Below are 17,227 nucleotides of genomic sequence, written 5' to 3'. Positions count from 1 at the left end.
CAATACAGTCTTAGACATGTAACAACCAATACCACTACCCAAGAAGCTCACCCTCAGATCTCTAACAATGTGCTGTCACCTGAATGGCCATTTATAGAACTGACTTCTGTTTCAAGGACAGGGTACCCATATTGACAAAGGTGTTAACTGTAAAGCAAGTATTATTCAAATGTATTGGCGTGGTTAATACTGGTTGATGTTACAGCAACTTTTTATGTAAGCATTTTATTCATTCAACCAACACAATGAGCTTTGGTTTCCTTATCTGCAAAATGGAGATACCTATCTTCACTGAGTTGTTAACATTCAATAAATGACAGCGCTGTAGAAACTTCCCACGATGGTTAAGCACTGGGCTGGACACCAGAGGCATTAAGAATACAGAAAAGTCTCTGCTCTAAAGAAGCTTGGTCTTGGGGCACCTGGGTGGCTCAGTTGGTTAAGCATCTGAGTTCTGCTCAGGTCATGATCTCACAGTTCGTGGGTTCAAGCCCCACGTCAGGCTCTGGGCTGACAGCTCAGAGCCTGGAGCCTGCTTCAGATTCTGTGTCTCCCTCCCTCCCTCTCTCTCTCTCTCTCTGCCCCTCTCCCACTTGTGCTCTCCCTCTGTCTCAAAAATAAATAAACATTAAGAAAAAAAGCTTGGTATCTATGACCACCTACCATCAAACAATTCTTGATACGGTTCAACTACGGATTTGTCTTTTTTCTGGGATCAAATAAAAGGGGAAATTTCAAGACAAAACACTGACATGTTTTACAAAAAGCTACAAGTTTATTCACATAACATATTCTAACAGGTATCAAAGTCTCAAGCAGGTTGTTTTGAATCTCAATTAAGAAATCACAACATTCAGTATTAATTTAAAAACAAAAAAGGGTGATGGTGGTTATTCATGGGTTTTAGTCCAAAATGAAAATGCAGAAAACGTTTATTTTGGTGGATCTGTGTTGATGCCGTATTTCTCCTTGAGAAGCTTCAACTGTTCTTCCTTCTTTTTTGTGTCCATCTTCTGAAATGCCTGAAAATGTGGTAAGCACCAAAGTTAACTTACTGACCTGTAGGTGAAATGAATTTCACCAACAGCACTAGCCAGAAAAGAACACACAGTACACTCTACCTGCCCACCCCACGGTACCCTAATTCTTACATGGGCTCCCCGGGTGACGAGGACAGTGACTAATACTTACCCTGTTGGCATTATAGTACAAAACCACCAGGTATCTGTTACAAACATTGAATCCTGAAAGGTGATCACATGCGTTTTTGGCATCAAAGATGTCTTCATAGACCACATAAGCTGTTCCTCTGGTTTCAGGTGTGTTCCCCCTGCAGCGTGAAATCAGACTTAATTAAAATACACATTTACCCGAGTTAGGAAGGACAACAGGTCTGAGGTTGGTGTCGAGAATAACTACCATGACTTCCAGTCTTTGACAAAACCTCAGATATGAGGCCTTCTGGCCAAGCACCTGTGATTTCATATGTGAGAGCATTCCCTGGGGGTTGTGGCTTTCTTTAAGTTTGCTATGGCCAAACCAAGAAAGAAGGATATGGAGATTTCTACAGAAATTACGATTCCATGGAAGATTTTAAAGGGACGAAGAAGACTGGTATCTTGCAGACTGCAAAGTGATTTTAGAATATAAAGAATTTCTTTGGGTTGAGTTCCATGGAGTTTTGTCACTGTCCTGTGTTCCTGAACTATGAAACATGAATACTGGGCTATGGAATAGTTTCTCTTTATAAATAAACTAATAAATACTGTGGGGAAAAAAATTAACCGGAGCATTGATAGCTGAATAACAACTGTCTTTTAAACCACTAACCAGAGAAGATTAAGGATAGTAAGTGAAGTTTTAAGTATTTTGAGATCAACCTGAACACCATTAGAGGAAATAAACATTATAGATAGGTATGTTGGATAAGCCTACTATTTCTTGAATTGAGGTAATTTTTGTTTTGTTTTGAAGTAAAACAGCTACAGGTTGAACTTGCTCTGTCGGGACTACTGCTGCAGCTGCCAAAGAACCAGCTTGAAACTGTCACGGTCTTCCGTGTACACTGTTCCAGTCTTTCTTACTTCCCATACTAAGAACCAGTTCCCAGTCTCAAGCTGAAAAGTACCGTACTTAGGGGTGATGGCTCCTATTAGTCAGTCATCAAAGTCTAGAATGAGGTTTTTCTTAGTGTGCATTTACGCAGAACGAAAACTTAAGTTATTTACCACAATTACCCCGTTACTAGTCCCTTGTTTCTAAAGATTTTGATTTTTTACCGCACTATTAGTTTCAATACTCCAAGACAAGCCCGTCTCCATGTTTCTGAGCAGTATTCTACTAAGGTTTACCAAATCCATAAAAATAAAACCTATTTTGTGTCTGTAGAGCGGGGTGGGGTTGGAGGGAAGCCCCTACCAAGATGGCAAAATTATGCTATCTAGGAAAACAGACAGCCATTAATCCTTTATGGCTGGGAAAGGATGTTCTCTAATGTCACGTTAACGTGGTTTCTCCCGCTTAGAAGATTCACTCACTGCCTTTCTAAAATGCGGTAGTCAGCTCCCAGCTTTTCATACATACGTTAATAATGTATGCACTTTCATGCATTACACAGCCCTGTCTGGCTCGGGAGAAGGGCTCGGCTTTGGCAGAGACCAGAGGGAGGGCGTGTGCTTATGGCTGGGATTATCTGCCTGCCAGAGGAGAATGCTGGAAGGTCACTGGGAGTGGAAGCTGGACCTTGCTCATGGATTCGGAGCTGCTGCTTGTGTAAGTTTTCCTTGCCACCTCCTCTCTTCACCTCACCAGCTTCCTTCGGCGGGGAGGAAGGGAAGTGTGAAGAGCAACAAACTGCAGGCAGCAGATGGCCATGTGCTTGTCAGTGGGGGCAGTGGGCACAGGTCCCACTCAGCTTATGCTCCCAGTGTGATAAAGATGGACCCTTCCATCTGTGTTCTAGCCACCCAGTGCCAACTGTGGAATAAGGTTTAAGACTGTGGGCTGCCTCTCCGTCTGCCATAGTCCCTGCAGAGGGTCAAGAAAAGGTAGCAGGCCATGGGAAGGGGAGGTACCTCTTTAAATGTGACCTAGGATGTGGCTACAGTCTTGGGCCCCAGTCACAGTTTATGCTTCCTATAAAAGGGTTAGGAAGAGATACAGGGTGCTGGGGCGGTGGGAGGGTGCCGGTGTCACTGAATGCTTACGGGCTGTCAGGCTACAGAGGGATTTTGTAATAGTCCTTACTCTCTGGGGATAGTCTAACAACTTTTGGACCTCTTTAAGTTTTCTTTTTTTTAAGTTTATTTATTTTGAGAGAGAGAGAGAGAGAGAGAGAGAGAGAAACGAGAGAGAGAATCCTAAGCAGGCTCTGCACTGTCAGCGCAGAGTCTGATGTGGGGCTCAAACTCACACAAACTCACGCGAGATCAAGGCCTGAGCAGAAATCAAGAGTCAGAGGTTTAACCAACTGAGCCACCAGGGTGCCCCTGGACCTTTTTAAAACGGATTTGTTTGTTTGTTTATTTGTAATCTCTACAACCAACGTGCAGAATCACATGCTCTTCCTACTGAGCCAGACAGGTGCCCCAACTTTTCACTTTTAATTTTTAATAATGCATTAGCTGGGGGGGGGGGGGGAAGCAATGCATTAGCTATGAAAGTTGGGGAATACCCAAAGAAAAAAACACTTCTCCAAAGATTTTGCCAAAATGTCTATTTTCCCTTTGGAATAAAAACATAAAAAAACCTTAATATTTTAGTTCTTGCTAACTGGGCAAAGAAGACCTTATATTTCATTTTACTCTCACACCATGCACCCAACAAGTGCTAATGAGCATTTGAAAAGTGGAGGTCTACTTTCTCCCACATATTCTCTCATACATCCTTTCTCCCGGAAGCTAAAAAACAAAACAAAACAAAACAAAAGCATCTCTTCCTCTCACATCTTAGGAACTAGAATAGGGATGGGCACTAACCCCATTTTAAAGATTCTCATCTCAAGTGTCCCAGCTCCTAATTAACAACCTAGTATCTTAACCATATTGTAACTTTGATTTTTAAAAGTATATACTTATACCTACTGTAGGGTAGGCACTGAGCCAACATTATTCTCTTGATTGGTGGTAAATCTTAGAGTAGGAATAAGAAAACCTAATCATGTGACAACCTCTCTTGAGCTTCGGTTGCTTCATGTGTCAAGTAACGTTATCAGGCTGTATCAGCTGCCCTACACCTTACACATTTTAATAATCGAAAAAGGTAAAAGGTATGAAAGAGCTTTAAAAAGTTCAATGCACCAGGGGCACCTGGGTGGCTCAGTCAGTTAAGCATCCAGCTTCAGCTGAGGATATGATCTAGAGGTTCACGAGTTAAAGCCCAGCATCAGGTTCTCTGCTGTCAGCACAGAGCTCTCTTCAGATCCTGTCTCCACCCCTTCCCCGCTCACGCTCTCTCTCCCTCTCTCAAAAATGAACATTAAAAATTTTTTCAAAAAAATAGAAGAGAAGCAGTAAAAAGTTCAAAGCACCAAGTGTCTGCTATATACCAGGTAGGCTGATCAATCATCCTAGTTTGCCCAAGACTGTCCAGATTTTGGTACTGAAAGTCCACATCCCAGAAACCATGGTCCTGGGCAAACTGGGAAGGTTGGTCACCCTAGTGCTAGGTGCCAAATATGTGATAAAGCATGAACACAGCTAGGGAACAGAAAAACATCTGTTTCTTAATCTATTAATTTAGACCCAAGTTCCTGCACACCAAACTTTTATGAATTTATTCAACAAATATATATTGTGTTCTTGGGGTGCCTAGATGGCTCAGCTGATTAAGCGTTGGACTCTTTGATTTCAACTCAGGTCACGATCTCACTGTTCGTGAGTTTGAGCCCCACATCACGCTCTGTGCTGACAGCGTGCAGCGTGCTTGGGATTGTCTCCCTCTCTCTCTGCCCCTCCTCCCCTTGCTCTCTCTCAAAAAAATAAATACAAATTTACAAAATATATACTGTGTTCTTTCTGTATGACAGGCACTGGAAATATAATAGTGAAAAAGACAAGCATCATCCCTCCCTTCAAGGACCTTTATTCAAGTGGGAGAAAGATAAAGAAATAATTACAGACAAGAAATCTTATTAAGGAAGTAGACGGAGATGAATGGGAGGACAGGGGATTACTTAAAGCTAGGGTGGTCAGGGTAAACCTCTCTGAGAAGGTGACGATGAGGCTGAGACCTGAAGAATGAGGAGCCAGACAGGAGATGAGCCAGGTGACAATCATTCCAGATGGAGGGAGCAGAGTACAAAGGCCCTGAGCTACTGTGCAGCCTTCTACACGTGCCACTGCTTAATTATCTGTCCTTTTACCTTGGCTCTCTGAAACTCTCTCCAATCTCACTGTGGACCATCAATACATTTTATAACACTTTCAAAGTCAAGTACAACCACTTTCTATATTATTCATTTACTTAGATAACTGGGGTGTTTAACATGAATCAGGCACAACAGCTGTCAACACAAAATGAAAAGAATATATATGGTACCTGCCCTAGAGGAGCTCACAGGCTGGCAGGAGAGACCAGGAAATACACAGACAACAACAAAATCACCTGTTAGGAGATGTTCACAGAAGGTGCTGTGGGAGCATAGAGAGGGGTGGCTAACACACACGAGAAGGAAATACTCCATGACAAAGTGCTTTCACAGGAATGATCTAATTTGATCCTTACTAGAATTCCTTTAAGAACACAGGTTAGGAAGATTGTGTTTCATAAGTAATTGAAGCTCAGAGGGGTTAAATATTTTGCCCAGTTATACGCAACTAGCAAATGTCCAGCTAGTATCTGAACTTAGGTCTTACAACCGATTCAGTAAATTTATCATACTGCCTCCATGTTAAAAACTGAAAGGCACTAGATTACCTTACATGTGAGGGTAAGAAAACCAAAAAGTGGGACACCTTGTCCAGGGTCACAGGGCCTGAAGCAGAATCTTGTTTCCTGACCTCCAAGTCAGGGGATCTTCTGTATGACATTCTTACGTGTCTAGGACAGGGTTTCTTAACCTAGGTTTCATGTACCCCCTGAAATCATATGCAAAATTTTGTATTCTTCTGTAGAAAGGGTCCAAAGCTTTCACCAAATATCCAGAGGACTGAGACTTCCTAAAGAGAATGGCTAGTCTATAACACTTCATTTCTATCCCTACTTGAGTACCAATGATGATGTATTGCTAGCACTTGGTTTACTTTCTGGAGGGACAGTGATCATTTCAAAGGACAGTCCTCAAGATCTCAAAGAGTTCTTAAAAAAAAAAAAAAGAAAGGAAAGAAAAAAATCTCTCAGAATGTTAAAAGCCAAGAAGAAGCTCTCAGGTCATTAAGGAAAATTTATTAAGAAAGAGATAGTCAGGGGTGCCTGGCTGGCTCAGTCGGGGGGAGCATGAGACTCTTGATAAAAGGATCATGTTGAGTGTACAGATTACTAAAAAATAAAGAAATAAACTTAAGGAAAAAAATATAAAGAAATCCTTCCAAATGGACTCTTAGGTAAGTAGAGTGTCAGTGGCTATGAATCTGAGTAGTGTCAATATTCAGTTTAGAATCAGAAGTTTTATCACTAAATAGCTGTGTGAATCTAGAAAGGTACTTGTACTCTATGGGCCTCAAAATAGTCTCACCTGTGAAACAGAGTATCAACTCCACACAGGGCTGTAGTACTGGTCATGGAAATAAAAGCACCTGTTACAATAAATGGCATTTTGTAGATGTTCAATAAATACCATTTGAAGATATGAACACCAATTTTTAGATTAAAACACGAATTCGTGTTGCAATTATTCTCCCCTCTTTTAAATCTTCAATAGAAAAAAAAAATAAATTTCAACAGAAAGCTATAGCTGAAAAAGAAAAAAGAGAGCTGTAGTTGAAAAAAAAAATCATTTTTTTCAGTTACTTGTCACTTAGTTTATTCAGAAATTCTGAGTAAAGGAGACACCAAAGCAAATTAGAGTTAATGGACATAAAAAAACAGAGTATTGTCTCTGACTTTACAAATAATAGTTACGCTATTATGTTAGTTCTTTCTTTTCCCACCCATTCCCCTGAAACCATTCATTACTGCTTCAAGCCTTCTCTAATTTCACTACTATCCTTGGCTCTCACTGAGCTGGATCAGGAGGGTCTCATGTTTTTCCATACAAAATAAATAAATAAATAAATCTCATTTCTCAGATTCCAATCTATTTAGTCTCTAGGCTCTTGGTTAGACCCTGTTGTCAGCTATAATTGAGATTATACAATCATTTTCCTGAAATGACATTTCAAAAGTCTCAGTTAAGACTCACACTCGAATTTGACGAATAGGTCCATATTTTCCAAATATATCATACATTTCTTCAGCTGTGATTTTGTACGGCAAATTTCTTATGTATAAAATCCGATTTACTTCAGGTGGAAGTCGAATCTAAAATGAGAAATACGTACTATTATTGTAATCAGGGGCAGGAGTGCTACCACCTAAAATAAACTTCTCATAATTATAAATTCTCACAGTAAAACGAAAACACAACAAAAAAAACATAATAGTCAAGAATAAGAATTATTAAAAAATAATAAGAATTATAATCTGAAATTATTTTCTGAAAATAGCATGCTTTTCAGAAAATCAACTGGGCTCTCATTTTAGGGAGTACGCTTTCAGGCAGTGCAGTTAAACACGGATTTCCAACCTCATTTAAAAGTCCACAATGCCTTAGACACATAGGGGAATGAAGGGAACTCTTCCTGTTTCTTACACAATAAAACTCCCACTGATGACTCTTATCTGGTCTTTTTAAGAACCTGTTACATTAATGATATCTTCTCCCTCTTGAATTTAGTGTTCCCTTCACTATGACCTTCTTCTATTCCTCCAATGAGCAGCTGCTTATGTCCTGCCAACTGTTACACAAAACTAAATACTTATTTGGATCCCTCGTTGTTCATTCATCAATATTTACTGAGCACCTTCCTTTTGTATATACCAGGCTAGGTATTAGGATTAAACAGTGAAGGAAAAAAGACAAGGTTTCTGCCTTCCCTGAACTTATTAGCTCTCTACTTATTATCCTATTTTGTTTTTTTTCCCCTCTCAGTCAAGCATCTGGAAAGATAAAGTTTGTACTCACTACTTCATATTCTTTCCTTCACTGATACACATCAACGTACCACAACCTAGCTTCCACCCCAGCACTATGACGAAATGCTCTTATTCACTAAGACCTCTTCACTGCAGTGTTCAATTCTCATCACACTTAACTTCTCTGGGGCTTCTGACACTGTTGACTATTACTTTCTTGACAACAATGACACTATTTCCTTGGCTTCCCCCTGTCTGGCTAGTTCTTCTCATTCTTGTCATTAACATATGCTCTTCAACAGAATTTTACTTTTAGACTTTTGTTTTAAGTTTATTTATTTATTTATGGGGGGGGTGGCAGAGAGAGAGGGAGAGAGAATTGCAAGCAGGCTCCGCACTATCAGCATAGAGCCCCTGAACCACGAGGTCACGACCTGAAATGAAATCAAGTCGAACACTTAACCGACTCAGCCACCCGGGCGCCCCCAGACTTTTCTTTACCTTTGTATACTGTCCTTAAGTCCACATTCTCTTTGGTCTCTTAACGACAACACATGGTTTCCACATCTCCCATCCAGGGTTCACTCCTGTGTTATTAACATATTCAACTACACATTGGATATTAATTTGCTCAAAACTATTAAGGTGGCAACTATTTCAGACATTAAACTAAGTGCTGTATAAAAGGAAAAAGAGGAGGGGCACTGGATGGCTCAATTGGTTAAGCAGTGGACTTTGGCTCAGGTCATGATCTCAAGGTTCATGAGTTCAAACCCCACATCAGGCTCTCTGCTGTCAGCACAGAGGCTGCTTTGGATCCTGTCTCCTCTCTCTGCCCCTCCCGTGCTGGTTCCCTTCTCTCTCTAAATAAATAAATAAATAAATAAATAAACTTAAAAAAAAAAAAGAAAAAGAAGATACTTCTTCCTTGCCCTCAAACTAGTAGTAGTGACAAATGGTCAACAAATAAGTATAATAAAGTTTTAGATTTAAAATTCAAGACTGCCTTCAAATAGACAATCAGCACTGCCAATTATAATACACGTCTCTAGTACATCTGCTTTCTCACTAAGACACTGTATCACACTTACTCTTTTCTCCTCAAGACTTACCACCACCACTCCTTCTAACAACTGAGTTGGGCGGTAACCTCTTCCCTGCCCATCTCAGGAGATGATCTTGGCTCTTCCTTATTGAAAAAATATATGACTAAATGGTAAGTACCTTATAGTCATATCACTAAACCCATCAATCTAAATTCATCCATATCCACCCCTCTCCCTCTCATTATTATGCCAACCTTCATCTATTCAAAACCTTAACTCCTGAACTTACTTCATCTTTCTCCCACATCATCAGTTTCTCCCACACTACTGAATCATTCTCTCTGGCATGCAAATACACCTCGTATCACACATCTTGAAAGAGAGAAGATATCAACCATCATCCAATCTCTCTGCTTCCTATTGACATGAAAACTTGTGGAAACAGCTGTCTCCATTTTCTTAACTTTCATCCTCTTTTCATCCCACTGCAACCAACTTTTCATCCGCTAAGATGATCATCAAGGTTACCAAACTTCTGCATCTCACCATATCTAATTATGTGTTCATTACACTATATCTCTCAGCCTTATGGCTGACCTACCATCTCCCTGGGACTATTTTTCTTAGGTTCCCATATAACACCCCACTCTTTAACAGAATGTAAACAGAAGAACGCTTTTATTCACTGTTGTATCCACAATGTGTAAACTATGTCAGGCACAAAGTAGGTATTCAATAAATATAACTTCTCAGTTGTTTCTTATCGCAGTTTTGGTATATAGTCGGTGCTCAAAAACACTGAGTTAAAACGTTAATCAAGGATCCACAAAGCTCCATGACTTGAGGAGAATCCCAGGCTCTGGTTGCCTGTGAGCTATTAGGTTATTTACTGGAGACTCGTCTGCGCTTTTGGCTTTTGGGTGAAGATCCTGTCGTCAGTTCGCAGGTGCAGATCAAGCAACAAAGGCTGTAGGATTAACACTATCGCTGACACCCGAATAAAAGACCGAGAGAACTCTCAAAAGGAGTGGACGCGGAAACGTGGCTCAGGGAGCATATCCGTAAGGATGGGGCTAAGATGGAACCCCCAGTGATAAGATAGCAAATTGTGGGCTACCCTGGCCCGGGGACCGAGGAAGGGCAAGATACACAGCGCCACACCGTTGAGAAAGTCCAACAGCGAAGTCCTCCCCCTCTTTGGCAGAAGGCCCCGATACTCACGTTCGCCCTCTTGGCCGCTTGCATCGCCATCTTGGCGGGCTGATAAGGTTACCGCTGCAGACACTGGAATTCCTCCGGACACCCCCGGAGCTGCTCTGCAAGACCCCAACACCGCGTCAAACACAGGACATCAACATCCACCACCGGAAGCTCTAAAACACGCCGGAATATCGCCGTCTCACGCCGAGACGTGCTTACGTAATATCCCCTTTCGAAAAGACTCTGGGGCAAAACGAGCCTGAGATGACAAAGAGGCGGGGCGGATAGTTGAAAGGTGAGGATTCAAGACGGGGCTGAGCTGTGCACCGGAAAGGGCGGGGCCTGGGCTTAAGAAGGGGAGGTGTTCCCGTCACGGCAGCCCTGAGCAAAGGAAGCTGGCCGGAGGTTGCGGGGCCTGGCCCCTGTGGGGCGCGCGCGGCGGTACCCGGGGACTGGTGTGTGGGCCCGGTCCTCCAGCGCTGGGCAAAGCTGGGCTTACGGGGTTGTGGCAGGTGGGGTTGTGGCCGACCATGTCCCCGTACCCGGAACCCCCGACCCTGAAGTTGAGCACTCCTGGAACGCCTGCGGCAACGCCAGTCCCGACCCCCACCTCATCCCCGCCCCGGCTGCCTCAGTCAGCGATCTGGGGCCGCCGAAGTGAGAAGGCCGCCCTTTAGCTCTACTTTATTTTTATTTCCCTAGATTGGCTTTACACGGGTCAGTTGAGGAGGCCGGGGAAGGGCCAATGGGTTACAGGGCAGCCAGGAGTCGCACCCGATCTCCTTCCGGCGTACTGTGAACTTTGTCCAAGTTTGTCCTGGGAAGGCCTGAGTACTACCCCCTCCTCCTTCATTGCGGCAGTTCCAGGACGATTTTGCCCACGTTCTTGTTGCTCTCCATGTATGCATGGGCCTCTTGGATCGCAGTCACGGGGTAGACTCTGTCCAAAACCGGCACTAGACGTTGTGGGCTCTCCGTGGAGAAGTGGGGCAGAATCTGTTTTGTGAAAGCCTCCACCAGCATTTGCTTGTACTTAAAACAAGGAAAAGGAGACCATCAGTCTAGACAGAGACTTTACCTTGCTACTCCCCATCCTGCTTATTTATTAGCTTTTGTGCTCTCTCTGAAACGTGTACACATCTGAAAATGCACACAGGGGTACCTAACTCCTTTACTACCAGCTTGTATATGCATGCCCCTAAATGTATAACCACTCTTCTGTAGCAGATAAAGACGGAATCCTGGACTAAAATATTAGTGGCACAGACCACAGGACTGTTTTTAAGGGTTTAAAGCAGGAGTTGGGCCACAGAACGGGCTTCTATAGGCTGAGTTCAAAAGGGATGTTTATGCTTTGCTATCCCACAGGTGTGAAAACGTAGGTTGGGAAACATTCCCAAATCTGGCACCTGCTAAAGTGCCACACAGAGAAGGTTTCAGTAATATATAATATGTTGCAGGTCCAGCCTTAACTAACCTTACTCACCTAAGCGGCTTTATATCACACTGAAAAGAGTTCTGCCTTTGGAGACAACCCCTATTTCCTAATATTGTCAATGCTTCATTCATTCTGTTACAAAGGTTAAATAATATGTGAGGGATTAGTTACCTTCTTTCCAAGATGTTGAGACTTCTGACCAATTTTAATTAGTTCTGTGAAAATGATTACTTATTTATCCATAGCGGGGCAGGTTTCTACATGGGCTGTCTAACAGAAGATGTGTCAGATCTAACTTTTTTGTAGTTATGTAAACAAATCACACTTTTCTGGGCAATAAAATCATGTTTTCTTTTCATTCATCATTCACCTTTTCGTCCCTTGATCTCAGCAGAGTGGTGATCAGACTTCCTCGTTTAAAAAGTAGCTTTGAAAGTAGAGGTCCATTGATGTCATTTCCTCCCATCAGACCATAGAGAACCCAGCGACCGTCAAGAGCCAGGCAGTTGACATTTTTCTCCCAGTAGGATCCACCTATGCAGTCTAGAATAAGGTTGACTCCAGCACCTTTCACATGAAATACAGATTTGTAGTGCTAGTCAGACACAGAAAGCTTTGTGCAAAGTAAGATTCCATGGTATATTTGTGAATATATGGATATGTACATGTATACAATGTATAGGTTAGAACTAGAAACATTGCTCAAAGAAACATTGCTGTAAATGGAGTTTAGATAGCTGAATTCTATCATACATGTGTGCTGTAGTTCATCTTTTATGATTCCTAGCCACAGCAAGAGGGAAATGGGGCAACACCATGACCTGGTATCTCTCTTGATCCCCATGTAAGTATAGAACCCACTGGCACCCAAGCATGAAAGAGAAAGAACAGGGGAAATCCACCCAGTCTACAGAGCAGGCTAATTCACATCTAAATTATGAAGTGTCTGTACTGGGTTGTCTGAATCATTTTACTAGCTTTGGTTTCATCTCTCCTTTTCGACTCAAAATGGAAAAGGGATGACCCCAAAATATACAGATTTGGCTTTGGAATACAGAGGCTTACCCATTTGGGGAGCTACCATCCTACCCCTCCTATGACCAGCACTAAACTGGTCTCTGCCCTACGCTCCTGGTAACTCATTGCAGAGTGACTTGGAAGAAGAGGTCCTGGATAATTCCGGGCCAGTTCTTTGGTTTATCCAGTTTTTAAAATGAGTAGGAATCCTATCACTTACAAGAATGCACACAGAAACATTTTAGTCCTAAATACTGTCTGCCTGTCTCCAGAGGTCAAACACCAGAGTACTAGAAATTGGCCAGGGCAGCTGTTGGGCATTTAGCAGAGGCAAGACAGATCCAGAGTACTGGCAACCTTCAGGCTGGTGAGGATTTTGTTTAATCACCTCTGAAATTCCTGTAGAGCTGCAGAAGCTATTGTTTACCTTTGGTGAATTTCAGTGTTGCTTCAGAAAAATCCTCTTCTTTGTAATTGAATCCAGCAGCTGCTCCAAGCTTCTCTGCCATCTGAAGCTTGTGCTGGGAGCCAGCTGTGACTAGAGGAATAGCTCCAGCCATCCGGGCGAGTTGGATGGCAGCTGTGCCCACACCACTTGATCCTGCATGGATTAGCACAGAGTCTCCAGCCTGAACGTGTCCTGTGACACAAAGTACAGGAACCATTCTCTTTACTTTGCAAGTGTTACACATTCCCCACGCAGGCATATTCTGCCACATGTGCCTGGCCCTGGACCACCGAATGCCAAATCTCTTGCTCTCTTCAGAGTGCTCGACAATTCTTTTTTTGTTTTCCTGCCTCTTGTCAAAGTGGGAAACAACCTTTTGAAACAGCTATTAGCAGCCACATCCATAATCTATATTTTCCTTATGAAGTAATACCGAGATGCACATCTCTGACATATACCTTAATAAGTAAGAAGTAACGGCTCTTCCCACTGTCACCACCTGAAGCCAGTCCCTCTTTAGTCTGAAACTGGCCTCCAGCTGGTCTCAGTGATCCAGGCACCATGGACAACCACCAGGCTTCTCTTCCTGAAATGGAGCTTTCATTATGTCACTTTCTCCTCAAAATCTAAAGTGGTTCTCAGTTGGCTTTTGCATCCAGTCCAGACAATGTGCCACTCAAGGCCACTACAACCCAGTCCGAGTCTCATCTGTCACAGATAATAATCATTGTCCTTCACTCTGAGTGGAGCAGCCAATCTCACCTTGACACTCTCTTAAGCTGCCTTGGCCTGCCTTCTGTGCACCTCAACTTTACTCACCCTTCAAGTCCTTCTCTTCCAGAAAGCCCTCTCTGACCACGCTTACCCACGCTAACTGTTGCCATCTGGAGTTTCTATTGTAGTTAGAGACAGGGCCACCTGCTGAACTCTATGGTTCTATGTGCATGCCTGGTCTTCCCAGTTTCACTGAGCTCCCTCATGGCAGGGACCAAGTCTTCTTAGGCTCCCTCCCATCAGAGGGATTGGGAAGAATAAAAGTTGATTGAATAGCCCCTTCTGCTGCATCAGGCTCACAGAGAGAAGCTCGGCAGGACTGTGAGCAGCTGGGACTACTGGGGGGCCTACAGTGTGAAGATGTGCACAGGCCTTCTATCCAGTGCTTTCCAGGCTCCATCTACCAACCATGATTTTCAGCCTCAACATCAGGCCATTGCTAACGTGGTATGAGGACCTGATACTACCGGCAGTACATTAGGGTGGGGTGCTGGGGTTGGGTGTGACTCAGTGGCCAGGCCAAAGCTGCCTCTGAGGGCTGCTGGGTTTTGAGGTGGCTGAGTCAGGAAGTAACTAAGCCACACTGTATGGAGCGAGCACGGTGCGGGGGGCCTCCTCACCCAAGAGATGTAACAGCTGGAAGGCGGTAAGCCAGGCCTCTGGGATGGCTGCAGCCTGGGACAGGGTCAGTCCTGCTGGAATAGGCATGAGGAGCCCTTCAGGGACAGTGACATACTGAGCCTGTCCCCCGCCAGGCAGCAGAACCATGACTGGGTCCCCAATCTTCCAGTGCCCCTGGCAGGCGGGCCCCAGCGCTGCTATGTGTCCAGATGCCTCCAATCCCAAAATGCTGCTGGCTCCCGGGGGTGGGGGATACTGGCCTTGTCTCTGCAGAAAGAGGGGTGCACTAAGTGGTGAGCATGATCAGAAATGTGTGTGTCACCATCCCTGGCTCTCTTCCAATGGCCCCTCTTTTTCTCAGAAAAAATAGGATAAAGTCAGGTTTTGCTAAGTCAGCACAGGAGACAGGAGAAGTAATTCAGATACTGTAAGTCACATAATAGGTGGATGTCAGAAGTGGTTGGGCCCTTAGCTATTTACTTCATCAAAACACCTTGTTTTACAAAGAGAGAAACTGAGACCTGCACAGGGAAATGCCTTGTCCAAGGTCACAAAGTAAATCAGTAGCAGGACAAGGAACAAAACCGTGGACTCCTTAAAGACAGTTTTCATATATCAAGTGCCAGGCTTTGTACTCACTCACTGCAAGCCTCAGAAGCCTCTGACTGGAGGTTTCAGACCAGAGGGGCTGAACTAAGACTGCACTAGAACCATTTGAGGAGCTTTTTCAAAGTACATATGCCTGGGTTGTGGTAATGTTTATTTTGGAAAAGTGGCCCAGGTGATTCTGGCACACATTTCTCAATTATCCCAATCAATGCAACTGTCTCAGTTTAGTGCTTCAAAGAGCAGAAAAAAGAAGATTCCTAGAGTACAGTCCCCTGCCAGCTCCAGGACCCTCAGAGCTGAAGGAATGCAGAACTTTGGAGCCACACCAGACCTCAGTTTGAATTAGAGCTGCCCTGATTATTAGTGTTCTGAGTATTGCTTAACCTCTCTGACTCTCAGTTTATCTATATGATACAAATGGTAAACAGGGTTGCCAGAAGAGTAAATGAGATAGAACAAGGCCTCACACGCACACACCCCACACGCTCAACAAATGGTAGTCCCCATCTCCTTATGTGGAAGCCTGAGCAGGTAATGGGGTAACACAGAGTAGATGCCGCTTTGCAAATATCCCTATATATTGTGGAAACAAAGGAGGCTAACTGGTTCTTTGTCTTAGAACCCCCGGCACACATTCTGCAGACATATCATGAAGACTGTTACTGGCAGTGCCATAGGTCATTCCTTTTATCTATCTGGTGAATATTTCTCTAAGGCCCCGAAGCCCCTCCCTGACCCTTGGGTACCTGGAGTAAGTCTGCCCGGTTCAGGGCGCTGGCCGCCACTTTCAGGAGGACTTCACTTTCTACTGGGCTGGGCTTGGCCACCTCCTTCAAGTAAAGGTTTTCTGGTCCTCCCGGCTTGTCAAAGTGCACAGCTAACATGTTCTCTGAGGACACTGTAGAAGCAAGGGAGGGAGCCCGAGGTCCTTCGGAGAGCGCAGCGCCTAACCCGACGCTGCAGCGCCTAACCCGACGCTGCAGCGCCCCCTGCCGGCCAGCGGCTTCCCTTAAAAAGTGGTCTCCAGGACGTCCGGCCCGCGCCGCGCCCCGCGCTCCTTCCCTGGAGGTCCCAGCCTCCCGCACACGGACCCCCTGCAGAGGACTCTGGTTAGGCCAAGGTGGCTCTGTCCCGGCTAGGATGCAGCGTAGGGGGAAGACACAGAAGAGCGTGAGGCAAGTTGCGCTCCCTCTGAGTTGGAACCCACCCCCACCCCGCCTCACCCGCCCGCGTGTGAGTTCCTGGACACTTACTGGGGCCGGACTCTCCGCTGCTCCGCGCGGCGCGGTCCTGCGCTCCCTCGGGTCCCTGGAGCAGAAGAACCCTGGAGTCCGGGACTGCCTCGGCCGCGACCGCGAAGGACGGCTGGACTCCGGACAGCGCCAGGGGTGGGACTGACCTGGACCAACCCTCCTCTTCCTTCTCCTTCTCCCCCACCTTGCAAAGATAGTGATAGCGAATCAGATTCTCTATTCATTTGAGCCTCGGAAACTAGTCTTTCTTCGGTTGGCCGGAAATCCTGTTATAGTCTCACTTCCAGAAGAGAAAACTTCCTTCTCTCTAGAGAACTAGTCTCTTGGCCGGCGATCGGTCCATTTTCCACCCAGGCCAGGCTTTTAACTCACTGACACTGCAGGGCCAGCATCTTGAGTATGGTTGGGCAAGATGGGTGCAGCTGACAGAATTGAGGAGGATTGGAGAAAGGGGAAGGTAAATGCCGTCCTGGGATCCTTACCACTTCTGCTCTTCCTCCTGGGGATGAGGGAGCAGCGCCTGGAAGATGCTGCCCAGGGAGGCAATTTTGACTGGTTAAAGTTGTATAAATAGGCTACATCAGGTTTCTCAGATTTGGCACTGTTGACATTTTGGACTAGATACATCTTTTTTTTTTTTTAATTTTTAATGTTTATTTTTGAGCGAGGGTGACAGTGTGAGTGGGGGAGGGTCAGAGAGAGAGAGGGA

At 44.4% G+C, this 17,227-nt stretch overlaps 2 protein-coding genes across 5 annotated transcripts; both read right to left on the bottom strand.

Moving 5' to 3' along the window:
* Window positions 1-753: 753 nt before the first annotated feature.
* Window positions 754-10,556, bottom strand: SF3B6 (splicing factor 3b subunit 6). Of its 2 annotated transcripts, XM_047069354.1 has the most exons (4): window positions 10,380-10,556; window positions 7,340-7,458; window positions 1,192-1,330; window positions 754-1,022 (listed from the first exon to the last, which is right to left on the bottom strand). In XM_047069354.1, the coding sequence occupies exons 1-4, from the start codon at window positions 10,407-10,409 to the stop codon at window positions 933-935; spliced, it is 378 nt and encodes a 125-aa protein (XP_046925310.1). In that variant the 5' UTR covers window positions 10,410-10,556; the 3' UTR covers window positions 754-932. The 2 variants fall into 2 exon arrangements, with proteins under 2 accessions (XP_046925310.1, XP_046925311.1); XM_047069355.1 differs by lacking the exons at window positions 7,340-7,458; window positions 10,380-10,556 and adding an exon at window positions 6,674-6,762.
* Window positions 10,557-11,030: 474 nt separating this feature from the next.
* Window positions 11,031-16,707, bottom strand: TP53I3 (tumor protein p53 inducible protein 3). 3 transcript variants are annotated; one of them, XM_047069607.1, is made up of 6 exons: window positions 16,519-16,707; window positions 16,012-16,163; window positions 14,656-14,923; window positions 13,241-13,453; window positions 12,167-12,363; window positions 11,031-11,390 (listed from the first exon to the last, which is right to left on the bottom strand). In XM_047069607.1, coding segments are annotated over exons 1-6 (1,014 nt in total). In that variant the 5' UTR covers window positions 16,520-16,707; the 3' UTR covers window positions 11,031-11,207. The 3 variants fall into 3 exon arrangements, with proteins under 3 accessions (XP_046925563.1, XP_046925564.1, XP_046925565.1); XM_047069608.1 differs by having other exon boundaries at window positions 13,241-13,414; XM_047069609.1 differs by lacking the exon at window positions 12,167-12,363.
* Between the last annotated feature and the right edge of the window lie 520 nt (window positions 16,708-17,227).

This window comes from Lynx rufus, unplaced genomic scaffold (assembly GCF_022079265.1).
Source record: "Lynx rufus isolate CCGP_SWC_20201006 ecotype Redwood Valley unplaced genomic scaffold, mLynRuf1.p SCAF_8, whole genome shotgun sequence".
Taxonomy (NCBI): Eukaryota; Metazoa; Chordata; class Mammalia; order Carnivora; family Felidae; genus Lynx; species Lynx rufus.
Note: the sequence above shows the minus strand (reverse complement) of the source record. Positions and strands in the feature narration are given on the sequence as shown.

What these genes read in the sequence shown, in the direction of transcription:
- SF3B6 (XM_047069354.1), bottom strand. Translation starts at nt 10,409, where the DNA reads ATGGCGATGCAAGCGGCCAAGAGGGCGAAC. An exon ending in AAGCGGCCAAGAGGGCGAAC is followed by an intron (nt 7,459 to 10,379) that starts GTGAGTATCGGG and finishes TTCTCATTTTAG; the next exon opens with ATTCGACTTCCACCTGAAGT. An exon ending in CCTATTCGTCAAATTCGAGT is followed by an intron (nt 1,331 to 7,339) that starts GTGAGTCTTAAC and finishes TTCACGCTGCAG; the next exon opens with GGGGAACACACCTGAAACCA.
- TP53I3 (XM_047069607.1), bottom strand. An exon ending in ACCGGGCAGACTTACTCCAG is followed by an intron (nt 14,924 to 16,011) that starts GTACCCAAGGGT and finishes CTCTTTCTGCAG; the next exon opens with AGACAAGGCCAGTATCCCCC. An exon ending in CCAGCTGTTACATCTCTTGG is followed by an intron (nt 13,454 to 14,655) that starts GTGAGGAGGCCC and finishes TTTGTGTCACAG; the next exon opens with GACACGTTCAGGCTGGAGAC.